Below are 25,842 nucleotides of genomic sequence, written 5' to 3'. Positions count from 1 at the left end.
ATCGCATCAGAACTGGACAGCATGTTCTTTAAATTAGGGCTTAAACCTGCATGGCATAAAGAAATGCAACCAGCGTCTTCCAAAAAGCCTGGCAAGTGTGTCAACAGAGTGATAAAATGAATTCACAAGCTTAAAGAAAAGTATGGGCTTCAGTGCCTTGTTGGATAAAGGCCACTGCACGTTACAGTCTGAAGAGTTGATTTCTTAGTAAAAAGGTTTCTTGCCTTGCATAGTTTGGTGTTGAGGCTTTTTGCCTCACCAGAGTTGTGGGAACAGATGCTTAAGCAGCCCTTTATCATTTTGCCGTTCCATAGGCCACTGCTTAACTCTTTTTTTTTTCTCAAATACAAAAGAAAAGCCTGTTGTTAGATATAGAAAATCTTTAAGTCTGTTGGCTTATATTTTCTAACTTTAAATCCATTCAATTTAAAACTGGACATTTAAGCTTCTCTATTATTCAATATAAGTGTTTCACTTAAGAGACATAAAAAGGGTAGACAATACAACTTCCCATGGGATAAAGTGGAATTCAGAGAACAGTGGAGAAAATAGGGCAGCCTGAGGGAATCAAACATTCAGATGTCATGGCAAAGAGTGGGAAAAGAAAAGAAGGAAACATCATTTATAGGGGCAACAAAAACATAGGGTACTTCAGGGGTTGTATCTCAATCTGATAATATATTTCCATTCACAACACAGAGCAGAACCTTAATTTCTTTCACTTTTTTCATTTTTATGAGAAAGGTTTCATTCAATTTTCTAAGTTTTTAATAGAAATGGCACTCGGGATTCTCACACAGTACCTTCAGAAAAGTTACCAAAAGTTATGACACAACTTAGTAAAGCACCTAGGTTTGTCTGTAATATCAAGTGCATCTTGGGTTGTTCAGATGGAGCAGAATCAATTTGACCTATGAATTTCACGGAAATTTAAAGAAAAAAAAATCTAACAAGACAAGGAGAATTCTTGGGACTTACAAATTCAAATTTTACAATAATTTTTAGTGACCTTTAATTAATCTGTTTTCTGGGTTTTTTCTGCATGAAAAGGATCACTTTTCATCTTTCAAGTATTTGAGAGATTCCAGTACTGTCACTGATATATTTGGAAATGGTTACCAGGAAACAATGAAAAGGAATATAAATGCTTAGCTGTCAAAGCACATTTTAAGAAAAAAACGCTCTTCTTTTATGACAGGCATTTATCTGTTGATTCTACTGAAAATATAATGAGCATAGAATGTCCTCACTTTATCTGTCGTGTAGTACAGTGTTCTGGTTTCTCTGTAAACAGAGATAAATCACTAAGAAAAAACTTGGTCTTGGGAAATTAGTCTTTTGCTGTTGAAGCACAAATTTTGGTTTGATTATAAGAAAATCAACCCAATTAATTCCTACCTGTCTCCAAATTACAAATATTACTAAGGCAAAGTGCTGAACCTAAACATTTGAGAGAGAAAACAAATCTGTGAGAGGAAACTTGAGAGGAAACTTGACTTGAGCCTGTGCACATACCTGAATCCTTACTTTAATATAAAGTAAATTTGTAAAGAAATACATTTTTTTAAAAAAAGTATTCCTTCCTCAATATTAGGACTGAAAACGGGCCACCCTATGAGTTCCGTCTGAGATATAAGGCATACAAGATACCCTTCTCTTTCTGTGAAGTTTAACAACGTCTGAAATTCATTGTAGGAAAATGAAAAACTTCAGAATGAAGACATTCACTGCACCCCACAATGAGCTCACCTTCTGTATATCACCTATATCATTACAGTTAGAGTAAAATCCATTGGATCTAATCTGCCTTTTTTTCACCCCCCACTCCAGACAACAAAGTTTGATTTTGAATGAGGAGTCCAGGTTTAACAGACTCATTCAGGTAATAGTTTTATTGTAAGAAATGTATGCCTCTCCTTTCATATTAAACCAGAGTTTTCTGACCTACTTCCCAGGGCAACTTTCCATGGGTGGATTGTAAAAAATCAGAGCAGTTTATATCTGTTCACATTCCTCCTTCCCTCGCTGCCTTCCACACAAAGTGACTATCAAGTGAAGCCTGTCTGCAAGATGCCCCACAGCCAGATATGAACGAGAGTGAGCAACAACAAAGCATTCACCCAAACGCTTAGCTAGGCCTCCAAGCTTAAATCTCAAGCAGCTAAGGAATTTGACAAAACAAGGTTTCACTGTAGAATAAACCATACAGTTTTCACTCTCCCAGAAGAATCCTGCTTTCCCAAATAACCCTAGTTTAACCAAGCCACCTGCCTATGTCAGGGAAATTAATGAACTTCAAAAGTAAAAACAACTCACGATGAAGAGCAAGCCCTGTTTTTCTAAACATAGGAAATGCCAGCACCACAGCAGTCTGCCTTCTTTTTTACCAAGTCATACAGGGAACTCTAAATTAAAGCCCGATTCCTGGACCTTAGATGTCCAGCCACTGCACTGCACATTAATTTCTTTCCTCAATTCAGTTGTCAACTTTGCAATAACACAGTGTGATGCATGCCTGGAACCATGAGCTTGGCTCCAAGAGAACTGTGTACCTTGTTAATACCTGTGTAGCCTGATTTAAGAAATCAGTTTTTTATAGGAGCTTCAAATAAGTGATTTGTTTTGTTATCTCTATTGGATTAAACTTCTCCTATTGAGAATTCCACTTAGTGAAAAAAATGCTAAATATTAATCCTGGACAGCTCATACAATTAATGAAATAGACTTGTAAACATGTGAGACACAGATGTTGTGGCTCTGTTTGCCTGCACTCTTTTAATCAAGGAAGAACAAGGGAAGAAGAAACACAACAGACAAAGGATGAAATCAGCATTGTGTCAAAGAAAGTGGGCAGTTAAAAGAGAAAACATGATTTCAAACAGCTTGTAACAGATTGGCATTTTAGGGTTTGCAAAAATAAAAAATAAACTTAGCCCAGCTTGCAATAGGGAAAGAATTTAAGTTTCATGGAAAAATTGGTAAAACTTCAAGTATTCAGAGGACATAGTATTTTTATATAAAAGAGACTAGCTTTCTTTGATTCAGTAGGAACCAAACTAAGTTCACTCAGAGAATCATGTTTCCTTTCAAAATTTGACCTTAGGATTGTATATCTATTATTAATTATTTTTATCCATGACTTTGGTTCAAATTGATATGGCAATGTCAATGACACCTAGAGCATGAACTCCCAGTAGGTGCTGTTTATGAAGCTTAGATGACCCCAACTTCTACAGCCCAGCTGGTGTCCTAATTATGCTAAACTATGCTTTGCACAAAGCTGATAGGAAAACTTGGATCCAGCTGAACTACTAAGGAGGAAGGGAGGTATTTACCAAGAGCTCCTAATTAACTAAGTGTCCTGGCTTGCCAGCTGTAAAAAAACTCGTACAAAGAAAGCAGTCTTTTGATATATATATATAGCATAAGATGAATCAATCACATTTCTCAGAAGAAATCTTCCTTTTTTCTAAGACAAAAGATGCTGAGACACAGTTTTAAGGGCTGTAAAATTATGTTTTCTCTCCTGATTAAGTACATTCCCATTTTTTAATAGTTCTGCATGAAAAATCTGAAAGATAAGTGTACAGAGGAGAGACGAAGAGTAGAAAAATGTGGCCATTTCTAGTGCTATACATGGTAACCTACCACTCAGTAGCTTTAAGACACCTAGAAATCATTGATAAAGGAGAGTGTGGATATGCTCAAGGAGTCACACGTATCTGCAGTGAACCCAACATTGCCTGAGGCTGTTGAGCTCACCTACACACCACAGAAGAACTCTTCTCCCTCAGAGGAATGTGTCACAGAATCAGCTCTAGGCAAAAAAAAAAAAAAAAAAATGCAGGCACACACATGTGCCTACAGGGAAAGTGAGCTGGTCAGAGCAGTTCATCCCACTTGTGGTAGGGGAACAGTTGAAAACCCCTGCAAAGTCTCACTGACAGGAAAATATAAGAAGAGCTCGTTCATCACATCTCACCCCCAGCTCAGACTCATGCCTGTGCAAGCTGGCCTCTGCCATGTGTGCAAGGAGCTGAGAGTCTCAGCTCGTCTCGGCACAGGGATGCACACAGGTGGTGTCAGCCCAGCCTCATGTCCTGCAGCTTTGAGTCTGGGCTTTGAGCTGTCTTGCTCCGGAGCAGGAGAGCAGTGGCAGAAGAATGAAACTCCACTCAAACATTTGGAGAGAAGAAGATGTGACATCTTCACTCCAGGTCCCAGCATCCCTCCACAGTATTCATGAGAGATACCTGGATTGAAATACTGACACTGCTTGAAACCTTCTAACAACACTTGCTATTGAATCTCACTTATTTCTTCCCTTCTGTGAAATAAAAAAGCGATAAAAATACTAATATCAGAGTTCTCTTTATTGAGTTATTTGTAGGGATTGGTAGGTACCCTGTCCTAGTTATTGATTTCCTTTGTACCGTTTTAAAACCTAACAGAACTCTATACTCTGTCCCACTGTAGTAATGGGACTATTTTCAATTCAAAGCAATGAATTGGAAACAGAATATGAACCAGTTTTAGAGATTAAATAAAATAAAACTCTTCTTCAGAGCAAGTAACTGCCAAGCATAAAATTACAAAGCTGCTTTCAAGAAGTTATCTATATAATCATCTGGATGACATCAACTATTGAAAATATTGGCATAATATGTATTTACTTTTTTTTTATTCCTAATACGATGACACAACAAATTTTAAATTTCTCATAGCAAAATCACTGTTTTCTTATATTTGCATAGTACAGTCAACTTGAGTGAGGCCAAGTAAAACTGTGATTTCTTTCTCTACGGTGCATCACAGAAAGTCATGACAAACAGGAGAGATAGGATACAGCTCGCAGAATGGGTTTGGTTCATTTCAAAATATGAGAAAACTACTGAGAATATATATGGAAACTATTTGTAAGTAGAACCTGTGTATGATCCCTTCCTAGGAGTGTGAGTTGAGAGGTATAAGAGGATCTCTGTGTGTATATGTGAATGTTAGCATAAATACAGATTTAAATTTAGGGCTATGTTAGCTATAACATAAGCCCTTTTAATCTACCTAAATCAGACACACCTTATTCCTGTGTGATGAAATTACTAGCACACATCACCCCAAACAAGCACCAGTAGAAACTATATTTCAGTGGACCTTCCTAAAGCCTGTACATGTTATTTGGGGGAAAAAAAATCCAAAACTCTCTTGTATAAGTATTTTAGAGAATTTAAGAACATTTTATTAGGACTATTTTTGTATCCTTCCATCTCATTCTTTAATAGCATGAATTCACCTATACAGATCTAAGAGGGAGACAAAAATTCTAACAAAATTCTTTTCCAAATAACTCCAAATTAACTTTCTGCATTCAAAGCCTAAAGGAAAAGTATCAAATATACTGAAAAATTTCCAAGGGTACAAATATGTGCTAAATATCCTAATGGAAAACCAGGATATTTTATTTTCAGTATCTTTTATTTTCAGTAGTTCAGAGATTGTATTGTGACCACTTAAATGTTACTTTTCTGAACTGAAATTACAATATGGAAATTTCCAGCATGCATGAAAGAGTTACTCTTTTTAGTCACTGATGATTATTTAGATGCACACATGAACACACAGGTACACAACTAATGGAGTTCTCTACGATGCCTTCCTGGTTGTGGAAAATGAGAGAGACACAGCAATAATAGAAAGTGAGATTGTAGAACCAAATGTCAAATGCAATTTATGTGTTAAATCCATATTTATCCATAGATGTCTATTTTTTTCACCACCAGATGTATAGTAGATAAAATACAGCTAACTACATAGTTGAAAATGCCAGTCAACTACTATTCTTAGATTCTGCTTTTCTCTTCAGTGAGTCAGGAAAATTTTTCAAACTCCAGGTTTATTTTATACAAACAAATCTGCTCAGCACTGGTAGATGTTTTCTGTTATAACTGTGTCTGGCTACATAGCCTAGGAATTTGCTTATCAGTACTTTTCCCCATTATAAAGTTCACAGCACAGAAGGGTCTGTAGTGATTAATACATCATAAAAAAAGCTGATGAATATTCACTCTGCTTCTTAAATTAATTGGATTCAATTACCTTTGCTTTGCATTTAACTGTGTTCCAAAGCTAATTGCAAGTTGAATCTCTACCAGCAAATCTGGATTATGTACTCAAAGTACCCAAACCTCAGACTCGTAAGGACGCGTTCTGTAACTCTGCTGTTAGGGAACAGGAGTAATACCCTGGGGCTGAAAAACACTGACTTTGCACTGGTTCTGAGTGCCTGTGTCTCATTTAATAATCAGAGACTGCATAGCACATAGAATATCAAGGGTTATGGAACAACCTAAACCTTTGTCCTACAGACACTTATGCCTGGGCTTAACTTTATAACCACATGTAAAAGTTCCTTTGATTTTAATGGAACTAATCACAACAAGAATGTGAGTAAGTGTTTGCAGGATCAGGGTTCAGCAGGTCATGAATTGTTTTTTTAGGAATATTTACAGTGAGTTGCTTGTGGATGACTTACAGAGAAAAGGGCTTTACCAGAAAACATTTCTAGATAGCAAACAAATTCAAGAACTTTACAAATGTAAAGGGCAAAATTTGTGACTAATTTATTTCCCAAAATTATTCATGGATTTTTGCCATGTGCTAACTAACATCAGGAATCTATGAACAGTAGCACTCCTACTGAGATACAGAGAAGCAAATTTCTGAACCTTGTGAAGCATTCTGAATCCTTTGAAAGAATTCCCAGATGTTTGTATGGGGTCATTTCATTTCTTTTTTGAGGGCTGTCAGTTGCAGAGGCTTACAAGTTGTATTTCACTGAAGAACACCATGTATTTGAAAAACACTGAGATAGTCTCTTACACACTGTCATCCTTGTGAACACGAGTATTTACTCTACATCTCCTCACTGAGCCCAGAGAAATGCATTCTTTGCAGTCTAAATACCTGATGCAAAGAAGGTCCTGGAGGAAAGCCAGGACCTGGCTTAAGTTCAGCCCGTGTGGAATGGAGGTGACACATGCTGGCAGACTGAAACACTTTGAGGAATTGGCAGAAACTCTCACTGCCTCTCCAGCTGATGGCATCTGTCCACCCATTGTCCAAGTGGCTTTGCAATCATCTAGACTGAGAATTTTCCAGGCATCATCTTGTCATTCTCAGTTTGCACAGTGCCCAGAACATTGGGATCCCAGACTACAACTATAAACTACTGTGATGGAAACTAACAATACTAAGCAGAGAATCTTCCCAAGCTCATCTCTGGTTGCAGGTTCGCATTTTAACAGCAGCAGGTCTGACATCCTCTATCTGTGGCTGCACTAAGGTTGCAGTACTTCCTTACCAAGATATATAGCATGTAGAGTTAATCGTGTCTTTGATCCCATATGATTAGGAGGACAAAACCTGGGGTTACCGTTGAGCCTCAGTCAGAAATTAGGTTCAATAATGATATTTTACTTTGTAAAATAAAGTCAACCTCAGTGGGATGTGCAACACTGGCTTTGCCTCTTGTAGTGGTGATCAGTTCCACTGGTATCAGATAAGCTATGCTGGTATTTAGAAAACATAAGCATTGAATGGACTCCCTTATTGTCAGAGACAGCCTTTTTCTCAAAAGAAGTGAACCAAGCAATCTTTTTTTGCAGCAGGTGAAATATATTGCATGACAGGGCATACGAGACTATCTCAGTGATTTTAAATGCATGCTGTTATTCCTTGTTTGAATACAACTTCTAGGCCTCCACAATGGAGAGCCCCTGAGGAGGACATTTTTTACCCTTCTGCAGCAGGCCAAATAAAAATATTTTCTTCAGAAAAATATACTAAGTGATGTGAGATCAGTATCAACAGTTTTGACTACATCTTGTTCATTTTCCTTGATAAGTAAACTAGACTTACTGCTTGACACTTTCAGTCATTACTCAGCTGAGCAATGACTGATGTTATTACAATATTACACATTAAGTTATTCAAAATGTTGGGATGTGGGAAATCTTGCACTGGCTTAATTTTTCATGAGCCCTAGTCTCATAAGTCTACATTTCAAAAAGTCACTGTTTGATGAAAAACACTAGATTCCTAGGTTGGTTTATTGTAAGTACCGGATATTTTCAAAATTGCTGGGAACTGAAAATCCCACTGAACTCACTGTTAATGAAGTGCTCATTTTAGTTGAAAACTGGAACACTTCTCCAAGTGACTAAACACAAGGAATAAATTCCTAAGCATTGCTGTTGCTCCCTCTAGAAAATACAGATGCAGATATACATTCAACTGAAATTAAAATATTTATTTTTCCCTGTCCAGAGATTAAACATGAGAGCTGTTTCTGCCACATAATCAAGGAGAACTTGTATCCAAGTATGAAAACACAGCAAAACAAGATATCCATTTTGAAGGGAACACCATTACAAATCCATGGCATGTTTTTATTCCATTTATTTAATCAGATTATAAAGGGGAAGCCCCATACCACGTGCTTTTGAGGAAATAGTGTCTTATTATGTGACTCCCACTCACCGTCATGATAAGGTTCAGGTGTCATTTTTCGTTATGATTACAGCCCTGGCACACTCAGAGGTTTTTGCCTTTTCTGTTCAGTTGATATGAGTTTTTCCTGACAGCTTTCAGATTGTAGGATGATAATGATTGCAGGCATTCTGGCAGAAAACACTGAGGTTATTTTATATCAATCTTCCTCTGTTGTTTTTTTTCTACTGCTTACCCAAGAGCTACAATCCAGTTGCCCCATGTTATTATGAGATACTTCTCCTTTGTCTTCATAATACCAGAGATTGTTTCAAGATTTTTTTTAAAAGCATTTCTTGAAGCTTGTAGTTTTAAGAATACAGCATGAAAGTTTTTTCAATGAGGCAAATTCTTTAATCCCTTTTAGGTCCAGTGTGATCAAAGTTTCACTCTGCTTATTGTAGGATTTTATACTGGGCACAGACAATACCTCAGTATCTATAGTCACATACCTGGAGCTGTTTTTAAAGGGTCTGTGGCATTTTCACTGTAAACTTTTGACTTTTTAAAAAAACAGTAAGTATCTTGCCTTTCTAAATATTCACATGTATTTTCTGCAGAGCCTTTGGTAAAAGAAACAAAGCTATTTAAAATGTACTGTTCTGCAGTTTCTTTTGGATTTCTTGATGAGCCTAATCTCTGCATTGAAACATTTCACACAAATTAATTTCCTTGTCTTTTTGCTATTAGGAAAAAAAGATGAGAGTAAATATAATATTATGGATTGAATGTAACTGTGCAGCTGGTGTGAGACAGCCTCCTGGGAAACCAGCCAGAAACAGGAGAACATTCTCCCTTCTAGGCAAGTTGTCCTGGAGGTGTTCCACAGCTCACACTGACAGCAGCACCCAATGGCACAGAACAGCACAGCAGGCAAGACTTCTGTCCTTAAACAAGGGTCTGTTTGGAAAAGGAGGACAGCAAAAAGTGAGGTGAGAAACAGAATTTATATTCTTTGGCATAGCCAAATGCTGAGAAGCAAATGAAGTCAGTGTTTTTTAGTCCAAATACAGCCCCTTAAAATAAACATAAAATTATAGGTTAATATGAACTAGAGCAATGAATGAAATGCTATTGCTGAGCCAGTAGCATCACCTTTAATTAGCAAGCTTTTCTCTTTTGTTAGCTGTGAAACAGCTGTGTCTTTCACTGGCATTTTACTAGCAACACAAAGGCTTTCACTGTAATTTTTATACACAAATTTGCACATGAAGAAGCTCTTAGGCTATGTGTTTGAGATAATTTTTTCAGATATTAGTATTTCTGCTTAGGTTGGTGGGAAGATTCATTTTGATAAGTAATTTACTACAAATTGAGGCAAAATTAAAGCAATATGAAGAACAGGGGCCAGATCATTATTAATTAAATCAGGATGAGGAGATGAATAGAAGAGGGTGTGCAGGAAATAAATGTGATCCACAGAGGCTTGAAAAATAACTTGCAAGTCTTCCTCCCTCTGGAGAAAAACTGCCCACTGGGAGACTAAAATATGCTCATGTAGCCAGACAATGGGGTAATAATATTGAAGCTACTAAATTCAAAAGCCCAAGGAAACTGTTTTAGGTAAGACACAGAGTCATCTTTGGAGGTTCAGCTGCTCTGAACCCACAGCAGTGGCCCCAGTACTTGCTTGACCTACAGAGCCATGCAGTGGTGAGGATTACTGCCTCTCCCAACCCCCTCCCCATGCCACCACTGCACACACAAGAGGAGACAGCAACAGCTTTGGGAGGGGAAACAGCCATTCCCCTTCCTACCCCAGCACTACAGGATTGACAAGGAGAATTCCTGGCCCTACAGCACCCTTTGCACAGAATCTTAGAATCATCAAGGTTGGAACAAACCTTCAAAATCATCTAGTCCAACCATCAACCTAACACCTACCTAATCACCCATAAAACATAACCCCAAGTGCTATATTCAGACACCTCTAGAACACTTCCAGAGACAGTGACTCCATCAACTCCCTGGACAATTTATTCCAATGCCTAACCACTGTTTCACTGCAAATTTTTTTCTAGTACCTAATCTGAACCTTCCCAGGCACAACTTCAGGCCATTTCCTCTCATCCTTTCACTTTGGACATGGCAGAAGAGACTGAACTCCACCTGGCTACAACGTCTTTTCAGGTAGTTTTAGAGAGTGAACTTACTGAGGATGCACTACATCCCCTCATCCAAACCTTTGATAAAGTTATCAAACAGGACCAACCCCATCACTGAGCCATGAAGAACACCTCTAGTGACTGGCCATCAACTAGATTTAGTCCAATCCTCTACCTCTCTCTGGGCCCAGCCATCCAGCCAGTGTTTAACCCAGCAAAAAGTACATCTGTTAAGGCCATGAAGAGCCTCAGTTTCACCAGGAAACTGCTGTGGAAGATGGTGTAAAAGCCTTTACTGAAGTCTAGATATTCAACAAGCACAGCATTTCCCCCATTTGCTTAGCAAGTCACCTTGCCACAGGAGGAGATCAGGCTGCTCATGCAGGACCAGCCTTTCATAAACACTCACTGGCTGGGCCTGAACCCCTGCACATGTCCTGCACATGCTGCATGATGGCACTCATGATGATCTGCTCCATGACTTTCCCTGGACCAAGGTCAGGCTAACAGGCCTTGAGTTTCCCAGATCATCCATCTAATCTTTCTTGAGGATGGGTGTTACATTTGCTAATTACCTTCTGGTAATTCTGGGACTTCTCCTCCAGTTAACCAGGACTGCTGGTAAATGATTGAAAGTGACTCAGCAAGCTCAGCAGCTCTCATTACTCTCAAGTGCACCCCATCTGGGGCCGCAGACTTGTGGATGTCTGACTGGTATAGGATGTCACTAACCATTTCCTTTTGGATCATGGGAGCTTCACTTCTGTCATTAACTTCCAGCCCTGGGAGTTGTACCTCACTGCTGAGCCTCACATCCTCCCTGCACACTCCATGCACGTCCCCTCCATCAACTCACCATGCAGCTGTTTAATTCTGCCATCACTGTCATGAAGGTTCACACCAAATTGGAACCAACATTCCTGGTCATAGTAACTTTGTTAGGTAGTTCTGCTCCATACAGAGCCTTCTTACCAAATACCTCCTGGTAAATAAAACAGCACAGAGCTCAGGGCAATTGTTACAGGCTCTTTCAAAACAGTCGACGACTTCAAATGATTGGTTGACAACTTGGAGTTTTAAGATTCGACAACAGAAAGGAGTGTTTTGAGTATTAGTTCATGCAGCAACAAAGTTGGTTATTTCATAAAAATATAATCCTTTTAAACCACAGCTCAGCGGAGACAGTTACATGCCAATTGACCTAACAATTTGAAGCCCATGGGAAGGCAGGCATGTGTATATAATTTCCATTATGCCTTATCTGATACTGTTAAAAACAAGAAAGTTTTAGTCACTCAAATGTTTAAGAATGTGAAGTAAGGTAAGATTAGTTTCTGCTTGGTGCTGGTACCACACTACACTGAGGAAGCAAAAGTCTGTGTGAAACTAGAGTAAGCTAGATGAGGTAAGGCAGTGGTGGTACCTCGGCATTTTAGCTGAGAAATACTCTGGTACCTTATGAAATCTGATGCAATCATGGTAAAAAGTGAAACCACTGCATAATGGAATGAACCTCAAAAGGAAAAGCAGTTAAGCCTCTATCACTTTCCTTTTTTTTTAAGATGCCTTTGAAGTGAGACACTTCAAATGATGGCTGTTTGGCTGTGGGTGTTGCATCATCGTGGTTTGAGTGCTTCCGACTATTTCCCTTTAACTTTGGAAAAAAGACACTCTGCCAACAACCAAAAGTAAACTGTACTTATCCACACATAATTCACCCATACCTTAAATCATGAGTTTTGCTCCACAAAACATAAACTGTTCAGGGTCAGTGCAGGATTATCCCATCAGAAACACAGTAAATAAAGCCATCACATTAGGGAGAAAATTGGGAAGTTAGAATATTTTTGTTTCTCTTAGGTAACAAAAAAATGAAATAAACAAATGAGTTAAACAGCTCTCATGCATGATTTGCAGCAGAAAATATTAACTGCTTGAATGCCAAGGTTAAACTCATCTTAAGAACACCCATAGGTCAAAGAAGACCTGAGTCAGTAGTAGGCTATGCAATCAGAAAACAACCTGTAGTCCATATCTAAGGAAAAGTTTTAAGAGAATTTTTTTAATTAAATTGATTGACTATACAAGGAACCCGCATGAAGATATTTCAATTTAGAAACAGTTTTAAAGTTCCAAGCTTGACTTAAACTGCAGACCATCAGAGTACCACCACAGTGATTAGCAGAGCTTAGATCCTGGATGGAAAGCACTGAGTTTCAGATTTGGGTTGTGGGGAGGAGAGGGCATAGTCTATACTCCTGTCCAAACAGAGAATTCAAAATCTGATTCACAGAGGCTGTGTAAAACTGATTTGGATCCTTCTTGTGCCACCTAATAAATCCTAGACAATAAAAACTGAAACCTCTCAGAGGCTTCTTAACTCAGTGCTATCAAAACTCCCAAATACTCATCTTTTTATGAGAAATGGTACAGAATGAAAAATTGTAATGATAAGCATCTGAAGTGAGGGATTGCCAGGAAGGACAAAGATAGGAGTGAAATGCTGATTTTACTTCACCAGTAGAAACCTACAGTAACTTCATGCAATGTACACATGCTACTGGATTCCAGCTAGGACAACTGAGTTCAGCATCAGAGCAGGAAAACAAAATATTCAAAAGTGAAGAGCTGTAATATTTAGAGAAAGTAGAAAAGGGAGACTTTCAGGACTTTTAGTAGATTGACTTAACTACTACAGTTACCCAAGTAAGTAGATTGTATTACTGTTACAGTTTATGAGGCACTGTCACTTCCAAACTATACTTTCCCCTTACAAATTATCCTTTTGTATGACAGGAAGTATCACAACTGTAGGAACTTCAAAAAAAACAATCTTGTGCTAAAGAAAAGAAGAAACTTAAACCAAAATAAAATGTAAACAAAATTAGTGGTCTGACTTAAATCAACAAAACCATAGCAACCCAGTAAAGTCTGAAAATCCAGCTTGACATTGTGTCCCTTGCTGAAACTTTTGTGCCATTTGTTTGGTTTTGTTGGTTTTTTCTGCACAAAAGATAAGGGTACATCTAATTAAAAAATATGTTGTGAGCAAAATGACATTTCCCAGAATACTTTAAAAATTCTTCCACTTACTTTTCAAATTTTGGGTCTGGGTAATGAAAAATCATATTGCAGGAAAAACAGATAAATTCCAGGGTTAGGTAAGAATACAAAAATCTTAAACCATATAAAGGACTATCCAAAGGTTATTCAGCCCTCACGCACAGCAGAGCCTAAAACAGAGACTTCTTGCTTTCAATGCATACTTTTTAAATAAGAAAAAGATTTGCCCAGGAGGCAAATTATCTGAGACGTCTGGCACTGTCTCAGTAAGCTATCATGTCTTGCTCTCCTACATACCAAAATCCCTTTCTTCCAAGTTGCTTAGAGCAGAGGCAAGATTAACTTTATGAACAGCAAGCTCGTCCATTGTATGCAAGCTGGGGTGCACATACCCCAGGAGAGGCACATCACAATCAACTGAAGCCCAGGAACAAAATATTTTCTGTGCTATCAATAGGTGAAATTTTTAAAAATTACTTTGTGGTTATTTCAGCTTTATTCTAAAAATTGAATTGTGGTTATTTCAGCTTTATTTCATCCTTTCTCAATTTCTTTATTTGCACATGTTTTACAGTGTACTTAATTTACCATTACAGTAGTACATCTGTATACAATTTATAAATAAATGTACACCTATTGAAGATAGGTGGTTAAAAATATTTTACTGATTATTAAAAAGAAGAGAATATATGTAATGCTTGAAAATACCTTCACCCATACACTCAGCCTGAAAAATTACAGTTTCAGGAACTGGTAACTCTTAAGCTTGGCCAAATTTGACTCATGATTTTAGGAAAGTACAGGGGCACCTACACCTAATTTCATCATACTATATTTTTAGCTTACCTAGTTTCATGCTATACCCTTTTAAATTCTCTTGATCAGCTTATATAGAAAACTGGATTTCTCTTTAACACACCAATAATCCAAAGTATGGAAAAACTATTCAAGACTCTACAGAATATGTCAGTTCATCACAGAGCTTCCATTTTACTGTATAACACAGAGGAGAACAAAAGGTCAAAATACAAATGTTCAAAAACTCCGACTGTGAGAAAAGTAAAAAACCCTTTTTTTTCCCTAATATGTGACATTTTCTAGGCTCCTTTTTGAGTACATTTTCATTATCTCAGAATAACCAGTTTCTAAGAAGGATCATAACCGCAAGTAACCTCACAAAAATGCTTTGGCTTTAAAAAAAGGCCCAGAAATCTAATGGGAAGAATTATTATTATATAACTTCCAGCCCAAACTAACAGATACAGGTGGCTTGGATCATCCTTACAAACATTGGACTAGCCTTCAGTTTCAGATGCTTTATATTAGTTTACCTTAGACTGTGAAGACATAGCTAGGTTTAAATCAGTGGGAATTTTGCTGTAGACTCCAAGGGACCCTTTCCTTCCACAATTTTGCCTTAACAAGGTATCAGTTCTTGCCAAAAACTGCATCTTGATTTATCTGCAAATTATTGTTAAAAATATTTGGCTTAACATATAATGAGTTCAAATTTTCAGGTGGTTAAATCAGTGCAGCTGCAGAACTGTGCCAATTTAATCCACTTGAGGATCTAACAGTGGGGTTTATCCTATTTAAGATCATTCATAACAGTAAAGTAATTAATTTTAAAATCTTCCTGGTTTTACATGGCAGGCCGTCACAGCGGTTTCACCCAGGGCTACTGCATTTTTGTGGCCAGAATCAGCAAATCAAGCAAACCCATCCTTTCAAAAATATATTATTCCTTAAAAATAAGTATCCAATTAACCTACTTTTTTCTTTATTCAGTCCTGCCACCACTCAGCAATTATATGCTATATTTAAATTTAGACAACACAGATGCAAACATGCCTTTGAAAGACTGCTTACAATAGAGAAACTTTGAGTAACAGTGATTCATTGCTATTAAAATGTTGATTCATATTAGCTATTTGCACAATTTTGTGTTACTTGCTAACAACTAGAAACACCTGTACAAGATCATCTTTCACCCTCCTTTTTTTCAAAAAACTGTCTAAAGTAAATTGAATCCATTTTCCTTGATGTAGTGTTTGCATTGTAAGAAAGAAATTTGCCACTTGAAGACCTGTGCATCTAGCCTTACAGAGAGAGAAGGAAGAAAAATAAACATCTTAACACAACTGCAAATGGGAAGTGGCCTCTTCCCCCAGTTAATTCTATAGTCGTACTTATTCCATGTTGCTGCAGAGTAGAAAGAGATTCTTCTAGCTAACCTATAAATATTTAAGAAATTTTGGTACTTGCCTTATTTTAAAATAACACAAGGCATTTGGAAGTCAAAGATTAAGCAATCTAACATGAGAGAGAGCAAATCCATGTCATACATATCAATTATGATAATTATGAGCTTTCATTGCTGCAGTGGTTTTTTGGACTAAAGTGCACATAATGCAAAAGAGCATAATGTTTCTTTGGGTGGTTAAACTAGAATATTTTTCATGACATGAAAGATCTGCATATATTATTTACTTGTTTCTGGTTCTTTACAATGGCTGACAGTGACACACAATTTTCTCATAACATGCAATACCAGTAAACCTGCTAGACCTCAAGTTATTCAAATATACTGAAAGGCCATTCCGACAATGAAGTTTACTGACTTCTGTGTAGCTCAACTATCCATAGATAAGATCTTTCACATGATTATAAAAACTGTGAAAAAAATTGAAACTCTAATAAACCCCAATGTTTTTTCCTGCAACAGAGAATAATGAAAAAAAAGTATTATTCTGAGGTAAACTGACAAAGATACTTTTGGAGAAAAGTAAAAGCGATACATTTTTTAGACTGATTTGAAGTTGGAGGCCAATTTCCCATGGATTTTGCTAGAACAAGGATTCTGAAATATAGGTTAAGTTATTCAGGATATAGTTGCTGATTTCCCTGATACAACAGCAGCAAGGAATAATTCCAGTAAGTAAATGTGGCTGCCATTAAATAACCGATTAAAATGAGCTTTACGTTCTCTGACAAGGTCCCAAGACCCATATTGACATACACTGTTCCAAAGCCAAAGGCATCAGTCAGTGGCAAATCAATATAGTGATATCTAAAAGATACTTTGTTTTGATACAGTGAAAAGAGCTGCTTTTGAATTTGCTGCAGTGAATTAAAAAAGCATTGGAATGTGTAAACTTAAATTTATCAGTTCACTGACCTTGAAGCTGGCGTCCTTTGTACAAATCCTTTGTTTTTGTTGGGTGAGCTCTGGCACCATTATCACACTTAGGTTGTTCATACCTAAAGAACAAACAGGGAGAGAATAAAACCAGTAAAGGTTAATTTGATTAAGAATTAATTTATTTCAAATTCTGTAGTCCAAATAAAACTCATACCTTCTCGTATTCAAGAAACAAGACCGTATTTTCATTCAGAAAGCAATGCAAACTCATCCATCTATTTTTCACTTATCCCAAAGAAATCACCTCTGTTTATTCTCCTGGAGTTGATACCAAACTAAAAAAATATTCTCTCTTTTAAAGCCCATCCTACTGGGAGAAAAACTAAAGAATTGCTATAAATTAATACACAATAAAAAAGATTTTGAAAAATATACCAAAAAAACCACACAGAAGCAAAAAAAAATAAGGCTGTCCCCCACCTACAAAACCAAAAATCATAAACAATATGGCAAACAGTATTCATGTTGGGAAACAACAGAGAAGCAATTTTAAAATCACAGCATGGCAGGTACTGTAGTTAGGTACTACTGCAGCTCTGAATTCATGTGCTACTGTATCCTCTCTAGAAAAAAACACCTGTGCTGGTTTTGATTGGCCCAAAACATCAGTAAAGTATTTTTTGACATCTGGGAGAAATTTGGACCCCTCAGAACCTGTTGTGGTAGTCCTGGGGAGGTTTCTAAAGAGTGGGGAGTGGCACAAAGATGGCTCCTGTGTGTCCTGAGTGCAAGTTCTGGAAGTTTTTACATCAAGTCCAGCAGATCCAATCTCTGATGGCTCTGAGAGTGATGGACATGCTGCTGGCCAAGTTTGGGCCAATTGGAGGTACTAGTTATGCCTCTGTGAAAACATATTTAAGAAATCAAAACAAGGTAGGCACACACTTCTTTGTAGTTGGAGGAGGAGGAGGTGGAGGTAAAATTATGTGAAGGGAGAACAGCATGAAGACGCCAAGGTCAGTGAAGAAGGGGGGAGAGGAGATGCTCCAGGCGCCGGAGCTGAAAATCCTCTGCTAGCTGTGGTGAAGGCCATGGGGGGAAGCAGGTTGTCCCCCTGCAGCCCATGGAGTCCACAGGAGTGCAGAAATTCACCCACAGCCCACGCCAGAGGAGCAGGTGGATGCCTGGAGAAAGCTGTGATCCAGTTTGGAGTCTCATTGAAAGAGTTAAAACTGCAAAAGGTCTTGCAAAGGAGAGAAAGGCCTTTTCCTTGCTCCTGGGATAGAAGCAGCCTGGCCTCGGCTCAGGAGAATCTGCACAGCACCTTATGGACAAAGAGACTCATGTAGCAGCAGAATTCGGGCGGGAATGTTGCTCGTGAGATTGGACCCACGCCAAAGAAGTTCCCAGAGGACTGTCTCTTGTGGGAAGGACCCCCTGGCTAAGTAGAGAACCCCTCTCCCTAACTGGACTGACCAGAACACCCCTCTCAACCTGCCCCCTGTCTGTGTTGTTGGTTTGGAAGGAGAGAAGGGTGGTGCGTGGAGAGATTGCCTCTTAAGAGAGAGGGGGTGAGAGTAGAGAAACTGCCTGAAGAGAAAGAGAGATAAGTAGAGATAAAGAGTATTTGTAGTAGAAGAATTGTGGTGATTAATAGATTTATGGATGTGCTCTGTGGACTGAGAAAATACCCCCATACCCTGCCCCCTACCCGAGCTTGTTGGTTAAAAGAAGGAAAGGGGGTGAATAAAAATGGGTTCATAAGAGGGAGGGGGGGGAGTGAACAAAATAGTGTATGAAAAGTTTATTTTTGCCTTGCATTTATCCTCCAACTCTGTTATGTAATTAAATCACTTTTTGCAACTTTAAGTTTAGAGCCTGTATGCCCTTTCTTTGTGTGTCCTCCTAGCAATGTCCTATCTCATTTAACTCACAAGATTGGTGTGTATTTTTACAGCTTTTTTTCTTGCAGCAAGAGAGAGTCGAGGTGCCTGGCTTTTAGTCAGGGTCAAACCCCGATAACACCAAGCAGAAAGTTAGTTTAAGCAAGAAGTGTTAACCATGAATGTTTCGAACAGGAGTGAAACTGATAGGATTTCCAAAAGGAAGGGAATTGGGCTGGAACTGTTGAAGTGAATTATGAAAAAGACTGAATCTCCACCTGCTGCTGGAATATTCTGTCTCTTCTGTGCTTACTGAGTTTACATAAAGTCACTTTGTTAGTCTAACTGGTAACAAGAAACTGTTATTTGTACTTTCAACAAACATTGACTTACACAACACCACGAGAAATATCTTTCAAGTGAGACCAGAGGACATGGGAGCATCTGCTGCTGAATCTCACCTCTTTTTCCACATCCCACTATCGACGCATGGTGGTTTGTTACTCATCTTGACAGAATCACTTTCTTAGTAATTTTTACTTTATTATCCTAAAGTATGTTGAAGTTGCAGAGCTTAGCAGGTAGCATTTCAGAGAAAGTTTCAATTCTCAGTTAAACTAACACGAATTGTGTCTGCGTACATGTGTTCACATACTTGTTGACTGAATCGAGGTTATTTCATCATTTATATAGCTGAAATTCTCCTACTCTAAGTTCACCAAAATGACTTTTACTGAGTGGTATACTAAAATGTCTTATTAAAATATACTAATCCAAAGTTTTTGGAACAAGATATATCTAAAAACATTGAATGGTGGCAATGTCCTGGATTCAGACCAGACTGCTTCTCAAAACAATGCCTAAATATTTTGATCTTAATTATCAGGCAGCATAGAAAACTGTAATATTGTTTTTCCTTTGAGTGCTTAATTTATGTCAACACCATCTGATGAAACTGACCACTGGCCCATCACATTTTGGCTGCTACAAGAAGGTACAGTGTTGTTTTCATGGACATGGGAGAGCTAGGGACTCTTTTTTACCTTAAAGAATGGCAGGAATAGAAGGTGCTTTGATAACATGGGTTGGATTCAGATACCTGATGGATGACCACCTCAATCAGCCAAAAAAACAGTGAAAGAGAAGTCTCTGAGCAATACTCACTAATGCAGTATCTGGCAAACAGCCTGGTCCCTGATTAATCTGATACCTGACTCTGCATTCCCCTCCTTCTCTTCCGTTACTGTGGCTGCTCTGTGCCTACACTTTATTTGGCCTCTACTCTTCTACCCTTTTGGCTGATATTTTTGTTAAATACTCATGCAGTCCATCATATACAAACTAACTCTATAGAAGCCCAATAGGTGTTTAAATGCTGCAATGTGAAGTCTACTTTTAACTCCTTAAAGCAACTGAAGGAAGAAAATGAGTCATTTAAAATTTTTCCTACAGGAACAGCCATGCTTAAAACTGATAAGAAAAACAGACTTGCCTCAGTTTACATGGAGAAAGAGTGGGAAGAGGATAGCATGTCAGAATGGAACACTGTCAGGTTAAAAATAACGTGGTTAAAAGACATCCCAAGTTACTCTTTTGAATTTAAAAGAGAAAACAATCCCTTGCAGTAAATGTATATCTAGAATTGGCAAGGGCTTATGAAGACTGCTTTATACCTCTGATCTGTCTGCTGGGGAGCATTGAGATTTATTGAGGTGTACAAAGCAGTAGAGAACAGAGGCTTCCACAGGGATTCTACAGTGTGGGCAACTTCATTAAACATGATTTATGTTCTTTTTTAAGTTTAGAGAATCTGGGGCAAGTTTGGGTTTTACTCTGCACAAGGCACTAGTTGCTAAGAAGTCCCCTGTGGGAACACAGCCCCATAGCCCTCACTGAGTAAAGAGGCTGAGGTTCAAATTGTGATTTCCAAGAGGCATTGGGAGCCGGCAGGTGAGGACCACACTGATGGGCTTTTGTGGGAATGGTTGTTTTTACTCTTTTTAATCCAGCTTTGTTCCACAACTTCATCTATGTCTTGTAAGTTTTACTTTCTTAAATGTCCTAGTATGGTTCTTCATTGACATGTCTTTAACTCCAAAATGAGATTATTTCTTTGTGAAATGCCTTCACTGATAAATGGTTTGTTATTTTTTTCAGATGACAGTATATTAGAAGGTAAATGAGTATTAGTAACTTCCCTTCATTTTGAAGGGGTCTTTTTTTTTAAGGTCTTATTTAACATGACTACCATTTATTGAGGTATTCAGAACCTTATAAGATGACAAATATAATCCTCATGAATACATTCAAAACAAACAACATGCAAAATATTGAGCTGTTCTGGCAATAGCTTCACAGATCTGTCTATCCTTTCAGTGTTGTCCCTTGGTGATTCGATCCTTATTTGCAGAACAGAGATTCCAGTATGCTAGGCAACCATCTTACCACCAGGAGTACTAATGTTACCAGTTCCTGCAGGAGAGCTTTCATGTCTTTTAGTTTGTACTTTGCAGTGGAAAACTGAAAGATAGCACACCAAATTTTGCACAAGCCCCTGGTCGTTTAAACTAGGAAAGACTCTCATGACTATTCTTTCCATTCTATAAGAATTACAAAAAGGCAACCGTATATTCCTCATTATATTCTGATCCCTCTTTAGTTCCTTCTGCCTGAGGAAAAAAAATTAATTTCATCAATACAGAAAGAAAAAATAAAATCAAGAAATAATTAATGGGATTCCAGCCCACCTAAGTCTTTCTCAGAAATGAGGTCTAGACATTCCTCTGAAACTCTGGGCAGTAATCCCACCTGCTTGTTTACCAAGACTGTAGATTCCTAAATACACCAGTCGTTCCTTCTTTAGTATGAAATTCCTAAAGCTGAGTACTCTCCTTACCCATCTGTGCTCAGAAATGTCCTCTTTGGGGATATTACTAAATTTTACTTCCGCAGAGATTCACTGAGGACTGACCTTAAGTCTAAAAAAGCTGAAAAATTAGAAATGGTCAAGAACACAGCAGCTGATCCTTTTAGTATCAGTCATCAGACACTTTTGTGTCTAAACCATATGCACGGAAAAATTGAGTCCAATTTTCCAGCTTTCCAATCTTGGAGACATTCAGCACAGTGAAAGGTCTTCCTGCCGCCTCTTCTCCCACAGCTGACTGACTGTGTAGTTGCCAAAAACAAGAGCTCAGCAGACCAAACAGGAAAAAAAGACAGAGACTGATTCTAGATCCGTAGGTGATTCATCAAGGAATAGGGAAGAACTAGAATTCCAGTCTGTATGACATTAGGAGCCAAAATGGCACATACTGCATGCACACTATATGTATATGAATAGGAAAGCAACCTGATTGATTTTTAAGGATCATCACCTCCAGTTTCATAAATGGTTCATCCTGACGTGGAGGATGTGGCAGGAAGCCTGCACAGATGAACAAAGAGCATCTAACAAAATTCAGGCTTGAAAAGGAGGCATACAAAGAGTCAGCTGATACAGGAGGAATAAACAGACACTGTTCAAGTGTGCTGGGAGGGGAGTAAGAAAGCTAAAGTCTCTTGTAGGAAAATGGTGAGGAGCATGAAGGCAATGAGAACGACTTCATACATGTATATTAGCAGCAGAAAGAAGACAAGGGAAGTGTGAGCCTGCTGCTGGGTGGGACAAGAGACCTTGTGACAAATGACAGCAAAAAGGCAGAAGTACTCAATGGCACCTCCTCCTTGGTCTTTACTCGTAAGACCAATCTTCAGGAATCCCAGGGTCTTGAGACCAGCAGTAAAATCCAGAGCACAGAAGACTTATCCTGGGTGATAAAGTATCAAGTCAGGGATTGTTTGAAAACACTGGACATTCACAAATCCACAGGACCTGACAGAATCCACCCACAAGTGCTGAGGAAGCTGGCTGATTTGTGGGCCACTCTCAATTATATCTGAAAGGTTGGACTGACTGAGGAAGGTTCCTAGGGACTGCAAGAAAGCAAATGTCACTTCTGTGTTCAAGAAGAGAAAGGAAGAGCCAAATAACAAACCAGACAGCCTTACCTCAAATTCTGAAAAGGTGATGAAGTAAATACTCCTAGAACATATCTCAAAACACATGAAGAAGAATATGACTGAGAGTAGTCAACATGGAATTTTGAAGAGGAAATAATACTTGGCCGATGCTGCAGCTTTCTATGATTCTATAATGTGATCAGTGGATAGGGTGGATAAGGCAGATGTTATCTTCATTTTAGCTAGGCTTTTGACATTGTCTCTGATCACATTCTCAGAGACAAACTGATGAAGTATGTGCTAGATAAATGAACAGTGAGGTGTGTTGAAAACTAGCTGAACAGCAAGTTTCAAGTAGTTGGGATCAGGAGGAAAATTTTAGCTGGAAGCTAGGCACCAGTGGAGTGCCCCAAAGCTCATGGAGACAATATTGTTTAACCTCTTCCTTAATGACCAGGATGCTGGTACATGGAAAAACTTCAGTAAGTTTGCAGATGATACAGAACTGGGAGGAGTATCTAATACACACGACAGTTGTGCTTCCATTCAGAGGAACTTCAACAGGCTGAAGAAATGGGCTGGCAGGAATCTCACGAAGTTTGAAAAAAGGTAAAGGCAAAATTCTTGCACCTGGAGAAGATTCATCCCTGCACCAGTACAGAATTGGGCCACCAGCTGGAAAGTAAATTTGAAGCAAGAACATGGGATTTCAGATGGATGCTGAATATGAGGCAGCAAAGAAGGCCAACAGCCTCCAGAGGTACATTAGAAAAAGTACTGCCATCAGGTCAAAGGAGGAGATCCTTCCCTTGTCATTCCCAGTGGGAGAATGAGACATTTCTGCAATGCTGTGTCCAGGTCTGGGCTCCCCAAACAAGAGAGACACAGACATACTGGAGTGGGTCTAGAAAAGGGCCATGACTATGATTAAGGGACTGGAGCATTTTATATCATAAGGAAAGGGTGGTGACAATGTTCACCCTGGAGAAGAGAAGGTTCAGGAAGGATCTTATTGTTGCCTGTAAGTATCCAAAGGGAGGAAAAGAATTAATAAAGAGCCAGACTCTCCTTGGTGATGTCCAGCAGCAGGAAAAGAAGCAATGGGCACAAAATGAAATACGGAAAATTTCACACAAATGTAAGAAAAAGCTTTTTTTTTTAATTATGATGGTGATCAAACACTAAAACAGGCTGCCTAGAGAGGTTGTGGATTCTCCATCCTTAGAATTACTCAGAATGAACTGGACATAGTCCTGAGCAATCCATTGTAGATGACTTTGCTTTGAGTAGAGGGATTGGATCAAAGAATCCCCAGATATCCCTGCCATCTCAGCTATTCTGTGACTCTATAATAAAATTATATCCATAAGAACTACAAAGAAAACCCAAACAAAATAAACACACAAATCCCAAAAACACAAGGCAAAAAAAGCAATCTAAAGCAAAAACAGCAACAAAAAAGACACCTCCAAAAACCAAAACCCAACAAAACCAAAAGCACAGCAGAAATCCCATTGCTTGATGAGCACAAGAAGATGATCTGGACTCAACTTAGGGAATAGGAAATAAAATTATTTAAACTATTCATTCAAATAAAGATTTTCACTAAAAAGAAGAAACAGTGAACAAACCTAGGGGTCAAAAACAGAGAAAGAGCATAAAAGGGAGTATCTGGAATCTCTAGAAGTCATTTTTATATCCTCACACAATATATGTACTGATCCTACCGTTTCCAAATCAAATTTAGACTATTTTGTTTTGACCATTTTGGACTTCAACTTGCCAGAAACAGTAGATCAACAGCAACTTTAAGTCATAAAATCACAGAATCCTTAAAGTTGGAAAAGACCTCTAAGATTATTAAGTTCACTTCAGATGGTGCTGTAACTGTCATGGTCTAGACTATGGTATAAACAGCTAGCAATAAATCAGCACTTGAAGAATATGTGAGAAAAACCTCCTCAAGAATATACTATTTTACAGCAAGCAGTTTATAATGTCGTTTATTTCACAAACCTTATAAAAATGATAAAATTTATTTTGCTTAAGTTAGAAAAGAGTTGTTATGGTTGCATCAAGATACCCATACTGCCTGCCAGCTCTATATGAGCTTCTATAGCATTCGTACAAGGGCCAAACCTCAATAACCAGCCTAAACAACATCCTTTAGAACCTGATATGTGCTTTGCCTACATCTGCTCTATGTGGTTCACAACACTTCACCATGTATCTGGCTCAGCTGACATGACTGTATTCCAAGCTTCTATTAATAACACATTAAATGATATTTCCTCTCTATGGGTTCCTGGGGAGTTGTTCCATCAAAGCCTGTCATATGGAATAGTTGAAGAGGTTGCTGGAAAAATAAGTAAGCAGTTCTGAGGTTGGACATGGTTCCTGTCGTTGACCACCTTACTTGGTTCTTTTATATAAAGCCTAAGGAGTGTGAGATTTTCTTTGGGATTATTCATTATCAACTCCAAGCCTTGGATTCTCAGAACAAAATAGGAATAAAGAAGAGGACTAGGGCGGCAAACTACCTGTGACATTTCAGTGAAAGAGTTCATGACCATCTGGCCTTAATTTTTGATGCCTCTCAAAATATTTCATTTTATAGTGCAAAAAACCCTATATAACATAATTTTACCAGCAACAGAAATCTTCATGATAGTGCATGGACACTAAGGCATGTTCTCACTACAGTTTTTGAGCACTGAACAGGTAGTCCCTTACCTTGTTGATGTCCCGGGGATGGGACGTCCCGTATCCACCAGGACACACCAGCAGTAGCCTGTGGAAGGGTGGCACTGCACTGGTTTGTAGAGGCCACCCTGAGCACACTCTGGAATGAACACATTGTCTTTCTGGGGCTGTTTTGCTTCCTCCAGGGCTGACTGGAGTTCTTGATCACATGACGATGCTTTTGAATGGAAAAGAAAAAGTATTGAAGAAGACAGCTGGAAAGAGCCTATTAGATTTATCAAACACATTTTTTATACTTCTTTGACTGCATATAAGGATTTTCTTTGAGAAGGCTTGCCACAGCTCAAATACCAGCTACATTAGTTTACGCTATATGCTGTTGGAAACTTTAGTTTCCTTT

The 25,842-nt window shown here is 38.4% G+C and overlaps 1 protein-coding gene across 3 annotated transcripts in view; it reads right to left on the bottom strand.

Annotated features, from left to right (window-relative positions):
- Positions 1–25,842, bottom strand: part of SMOC2 (SPARC related modular calcium binding 2) — a 139,852-nt gene that overhangs the window by 18,762 nt on the left and 95,248 nt on the right. For all 3 annotated transcript variants that reach the window (XM_085055393.1, XM_085055392.1, XM_085055394.1), the window contains exons 8-9: positions 25,473–25,659; positions 16,891–16,973 (exon numbers count right to left, since the gene is read on the bottom strand). In XM_085055393.1, the coding sequence (XP_084911519.1) occupies positions 16,891–16,973; positions 25,473–25,659 (270 nt within the window). The remainder of the gene's footprint in view (positions 1–16,890; positions 16,974–25,472; positions 25,660–25,842) is intronic.

This window comes from Lichenostomus cassidix, chromosome 3 (assembly GCF_008360975.1).
Source record: "Lichenostomus cassidix isolate B80296 chromosome 3, HeHo_3.0, whole genome shotgun sequence".
In the NCBI taxonomy this organism is placed as follows: Eukaryota; Metazoa; Chordata; class Aves; order Passeriformes; family Meliphagidae; genus Lichenostomus; species Lichenostomus cassidix.
Note: the sequence above shows the minus strand (reverse complement) of the source record. Positions and strands in the feature narration are given on the sequence as shown.